This window comes from Gymnoscopelus microlampas (genome assembly GCF_963454915.1).
Source record: "Gymnoscopelus microlampas genome assembly, chromosome: 14".
In the NCBI taxonomy this organism is placed as follows: domain Eukaryota; kingdom Metazoa; phylum Chordata; class Actinopteri; order Myctophiformes; family Myctophidae; genus Gymnoscopelus; species Gymnoscopelus microlampas.
The window spans coordinates 51,794,719-51,800,718 of NC_139951.1; the positions used below are offsets into that span (position 1 = coordinate 51,794,719).

General features: G+C 42.4%; 1 protein-coding gene across 1 annotated transcript in view; it reads left to right on the top strand.

The window, feature by feature from the left end:
• Positions 1–3,258, top strand: part of LOC311060303 (zinc finger RNA-binding protein-like) — a gene marked incomplete at its 3' end in the record, with an annotated part of 91,409 nt that extends 88,151 nt beyond the window's left edge. Inside the window, exons 2-3 of the mRNA XM_084078440.1 lie at positions 1,828–2,049; positions 3,068–3,258. Of these exons, the coding sequence (XP_083934566.1) occupies positions 1,854–2,049; positions 3,068–3,258 (387 nt within the window). The 5' untranslated portion in view covers positions 1,828–1,853. The remainder of the gene's footprint in view (positions 1–1,827; positions 2,050–3,067) is intronic.
• Positions 3,259–6,000: the final 2,742 nt, after the last annotated feature.

The following is a 6,000-nucleotide window of genomic DNA, read 5'->3' on the forward strand; positions in this document are numbered from 1 at the left end:
TCTGTGACATAAAGTAATAGCTGACCCACCCAATCTGTCCTGAAGGTTAAAGACATACAAACAAAAATGGGCAGTCAGATAAGAGAACTCGAGGGATATTCATTAAAGAGATTACAATCCAAAATAACCTTATGAAAAGGGCAACTCTAAAAAGGAACATAGTTCTATTTTTAAATAAATGGTCTTCCTCTCATTTAATCATTTAAACCCTAAGATTTCATTGAGTTTGTTACATAAATCCAATAGGTCTACCCCTACAGTGACAGTATTGTAAGGCTCCTGCCTAGGGTCGGTGACTTTACTTTGTTCTTGCCACCAGCACCTCCCACTCTAGATGTGCACGAGTACTCTCCAATTAAATACAGTATAAAATGTCCCCTGTCGACCACGTGATGGAAAACACTGTATGCTTTACCATTTACTTCCACCTGGCACCGTTTACATTTCTATTCATCTCCTTCATCCAAGTCAGAAAGCAGTGAGGAGATTAGCAATTCAGGTTAGCAATTTCAGAAACAATAAAATAACATTGTAATGCTATTTTTTTTTCAATAGCAAAAATAGCAAACTTACAAGCTCACAACGCATTCCATCTACATAAGCTTGTAGATCAGCTATTTTAACGACACCTTTGTGCAACAAATTAGGACCATTAAGTGGTTAATCAGAAAAAAATAAATTACAATTATTTCACATAAATTCTTTGATATATAAACAACTTTATATATATAATTTTTTTTAACTGCACTTCTCGTTTATCAATCGAAATTGTAATCAATAAAAGAATCGCTAAGAAAATAATCAATAGTTGCAGCCCTATTCCTCTGTACAAACTATTGCACATTTTTGCTTTCTTTTCAGTTATTAGGTAATCGATGATACTGTACGCCCGCTAGGTCACTGTTGATTCATTCAGCTGTCTATGTTCTCAGTACTTTTCCCTCTGTTTTGTTTGCATTTACAGCAAGTCCTGGAAAGGGTGAGTCGGATGACCCAGGGAGACCTGGTGATGTCCATGGACCAGCTCCTCACCAAGCCTCGCCTGGGCACCTGTCACAAGTTCTACCTGCAGCCCTTCACGCTTGCCAACAGTGAGTAGCACCTCTGCTCTCAACTGCAGCATCTCCACAGTCAATGTGCTTGGTCCCTATGTGGACTAGGGCATGGTGACCATTAGGCCTGCACAATGCTTGCTCATAGTCCAGCTGTGTAACATTTTATTTGCCTCTTCTCTTGGCCAGGGCACACTTGTAAAAGAGACACTAGTCTCAATGTGATTTCTCTGGTGAAATAAAGGTTAAATAAAAAAATAAAAAAATTAGTTTTCTTTAAATATATTATATTTATTTAGGGAATTTTAGATAAAAGAGCGACAGCAAACTGAGTACAGAGAGAGTGGGAAATAGACACAAAACACAGGTTTTGCGGAGGACTAGTCACCTACCACCCTGTGATCCATTTATATAATATGTTATATTGTCGCCGTTGCAATATCCAATAACTTAACTGTACATGGCATCATTTTTTATCATGTCATGCTGCACTAGTGACTATCTGTTAACCAATGTAGACATCCAGAATCGCTCATCCTGTATCGTTTCCTCCTTTCAGGTGAAGTAAAGACCTTGATGTTCTTCGAGGGCTGTCCCCCCCAGCTGGGCTGGGGGGGACATATCCCATATCCCAAGCCATATCACAAGCCATATCACAAGCCACATATCACAAGCCATATCCCACATGTTTTTTGGATAATGGATATGTTTTGTGTTTTGTGCAACCTTTAAAAAAAAGTCATCGTTTTGTACTATTCTCTATTTCCCCACATAGCCCCCAAACCAGCGTACACGCAATGTATGACGCCGTACACCCAGACCCAGCAGACGCGCCAGGTGACTGCCATCAAACCGGCCACGCCCAGCAAGGCCACCTCCACCTTCTCCATCTACCCGGTGTCGTCCACCGTGCAGCCCGTACCCTCTGCTGGAGCGTCCGTAGTGCCGTCGTACTCCCAGAGCCCGACCTACAGCACCAACGCTGTCACATATTCTGGTAAGGAAATGCCCGGCCGTCACCCACACATACAAGTTACCCACACGCTAAACCCAAACGTAGTCGAGCAATATAGTAGAATGTGAGCTGCAGAAACACATTTAATTGATCTGGGTGCCATCGTTATAATAACCCATTAAAACCGGGAAAGCATCTGTCATTTTAGATTTTAGCTGTATAGCAAAACACGTTTTAAGAACACTTAAAAGATCTCTCAATAAATGTTCAAAAATAGCAGATGTACAATCTCACAGTCATCACTTCGTGCCGCGCTGCGAGCTTGTGCATCTGCTATTTTTGAATAATTTTGAATGGATGCAACGTGTTCATTACTTTGCAACGTTCCCCATACATAGGCTGTCGCTCGTATTCGCTTGCGCAAAATTCACTTCAGTCGAACATAATTATTCAACGTACGCGAGTTGTGTCGCATCGGGCGTAGATGCAGAATCTTGTCACTCAAAACACAGTTTAGCTAGACTGCACATTTTAGAATGGAGGAGGAAGCCAAAAGTTCCCAGTGTTAAACACTGACACATTTGATTTCTTTCTGAGATGCTGTGGCTTGTAGACTTAGAATAGGCTGTATGCACAGCAGCCATATTATCACTTCTTTCATAGGTGTTACCAATGATACTAATGAAGGCTCTGTTCCATTTAGTGTAGCACAGTGGTTTCCCACGACCCCCATAACTCTGAGAGTGTACAAATTTACATACATTTGTACACTCTCAGAGTTACACACCTGCAAGGGGCCATTTGGAAGCCCATGAGGGTCCCTGGACCCCAACTGTAGACCCACTGGTGTAACAGAGTGTTTCCAGTGAGCCAACATGCACAATATCAGCACCCTGACTCTGTTTGACCAGAATGGAACAGAGCTTTCATTAGTATCATTGGTAACACCTGTGAATGTCTTCATAATATGGCTGCTGTGAATAGAGCCTATTGCTATCTTTAAAAAATATATTTGATTGAAATGCATTTCTTCATCACTGCCCCTATTACTGCTCCATAGGTACGTCTTACTCGGGCTACGAGGCTGCCGTGTACTCTGCTGCCTCCACATATTACCAGCAGCAACAGCAGCAGCAACAGAAGCAGGCGGTGGCCGCGGTAGCCGCTACAGCAGTATATGTGGTTTCTACACTGTTACAGGTGGTCCAAATGCTGGCGACAGAGCTCCCGTCTGTGAGGAAAACCAGCTAACCACAGAAACCCAGTGTCGTGAGGCCATTGTATATGTGGCTGTATGTATGTATGTATGTGGCTCTTCAACTGCCTTGCATTAACCCACTAAGACCTGAGGAAGCGTCTGTGTCACTTTTTCATTTGAGCTAAAAAGCATTATTTTACACTTTGACTATTCAAAAATAGCAGATATACAAGCTCATAGCGCGGCACCGAGTGCCGCGCTATGAGCTTGTAGATCTGCTGTTTTTTGAAAATACATATTCTTTTAAAGCGAACAATAACTCAAATCTTTGCTTCTGGGGGTCCATGGAACAAAATATTTTGAGACGGGGGTCCGCGGCCAAATTCATATCATTTTGGGGGGTCCTTTACATTTTGCAGAATATAAATTATACAGCAGAAAATGTCCTTATGGTTCATCTTGCATATTGTGGCAATAAAAGTGATTCTGGAGGCTACCTAATCGTGACCAAAACATCCCATTGCGATCCGGCTCTAAACTGTTTGCAAACGGTGACTAATTTTAATAGCAAGACTAATAAAGTTCTCTTTTCACAGACTGGGACCAGTGTCCATGGGCATCTGGACAGCATCACAGAGAGCCTTCAACCCTATCTGCTTGCTGTGGGTATCCAGAAGAGTGTGATTCACAATGAAGTACTTCATTGTGATTGACAAACGTGCAATCCCTTGTAAGTCACCCAGGGGTTAACACTAACGCCTGCCCGACTCACCCCTCCTCTCCCCTCTTCTAACCTCCCCTCCTCTCCTCTCCCCTTCTCTCCTTCTCTCCATATCTACAAGCTCACTGTGAGTTTAATGTTTGAAAAATAGCAGATCTACAAGCTCACTGTAAACTTGTTGCCTTATTTTAAATAGCCGATCGACAAGCTCACTTGTCAGCTTGTAGATAACTTGTGAGCTTGTAGATCTGCTATTGTCGCTATATTTATATAGTGACAAATATATATTTGTGTCTAAAATACAGTATTTTTGCTTGAAATTTTCAGCTGTGGCGTGGCTGTACACTGGATCTGATATCTTGGCCAACACAGCTGTGGACTGAGGGGACCGTCCCAGACTGCACTACTGCAAGGTTTGTTTAACATAACATGACACATGTGCAAATCAAAACCTTTTAGATCTAACTATCTAATGTTAGCATATGGACATTTTCTTGTGGTCAGTCCATTGTCCGTTTTTAAGGAGGCATTGCCAATATATATACTCTGTAGCTTAACTCTTTGACTGCCATATGAACTGTAACGGTTTAGCTTTGTTGTTAATGTTTGGGGTGCCAGTTAGGTCAAACCTAACACGAATTTGGTCCAGCTTGGACAAAAACGCTTTTTTAAAAGCCAACCTTACACAGGATTTAAATGTACACTTAGTAAACCAAATGAACCTTAAACCCTATAACCAGGGATTGTTTCCCCACAAAAGAATACCTCAATAACTCAATAAACAATAGAATGAAACACACAGACACAAAATAACTCAGTTTGACTTTGTATTATAGAGACTCCAGCCCACACCCAAAATCCAGTCCACAGTTTGACCAATACCTCAGTTTAGCGTCAGTTCAGTAGACAGTCAATATTCACATTCCACTGTTCCTCCAAAACAGATTATTCACACATGCATTTTGTACCTTGGTTAACCAAAAGAAAATAAAAAGGCAAAAGAAAATACCCCACGGCCTTTACCGTGGTGGACAAACGAATGGGGCAACCAATGGTATACCGTGTGTGTGTGTGTGTGTGTGAGGGGGGGGCAGATCCAGGAATCCACTCCGCTTTTTCCCGTCAGCCCGACTGGCTGCTCCGCTGCTGTAAACAAACTGCACGGCACAGAAAACTCCCGAGGTTTGACGACTTGGGGCTTATGTCCTCCACAAAGATCCGGACGGTTTGCACAACGGACAACGCGGACTTTAACACGCGATCGCGGCGGTGGTTTTCAGGGACGTCTGCTCCGCTTCTCTCTCACACAGGACTGACACCGGGCCCCGCCATCTTGGCTAGTCCATTCATAAAAACGTGAGTAACGTGGGTGCGTCGGGGGCGTGACTGAACGTTACCGTCTGTACATGGTCGTGGGCGTGGATTAACGTAGTGGTGTGTGTATGGAGTGTGTGTGCGATAGCCGATCGCTACAGAACAGTGTAATAGTGTGCCACTGCTGCCAGCAAAAACAGTGATTTCTACTGTATCAGTTTGCATAGAAAAATACTGTACTTGTACTTCTATCCACTACAGCTCAGAGGCAAATATTGTACTTTTAATCCACTACAATTGTTAGAAAACTTTAGTTACTTTGTAGATTTTGGTTATTGTTTAAAAAAACATAGGGTACATTAACCACTTCAGCCCCATTTAAACTTTGGCTATTTGAAAATGGCAGATCTACAAGCTCACAATGCAACATGTTGTGAGCTTGTAGGCTTACAAGCTCACTTGTCAGCTTGTTGGACACTTGTCAGCTTGTAGATCTGCTATTGTCTATTGATATGCATGTACTTTCATAGCGTTGTGTCTAAAATATTGTATTTCTTTTTTTTTACAGCTCCTGCTGCGGACCCAGGTGACAGACACACCATCCCAGACCTACTGCAAGGTGTGTAACTATCTAATGTTGGCTTATTGACATTGTCTTGGGGTCAAATACTAGGTTGTGGGGGTCTGTGGTTTAATGCATAGGCTAAAAAATGGAAGCTCTTTGACACTACAATAGTTTGAGAACCACTGGTATTCAGGT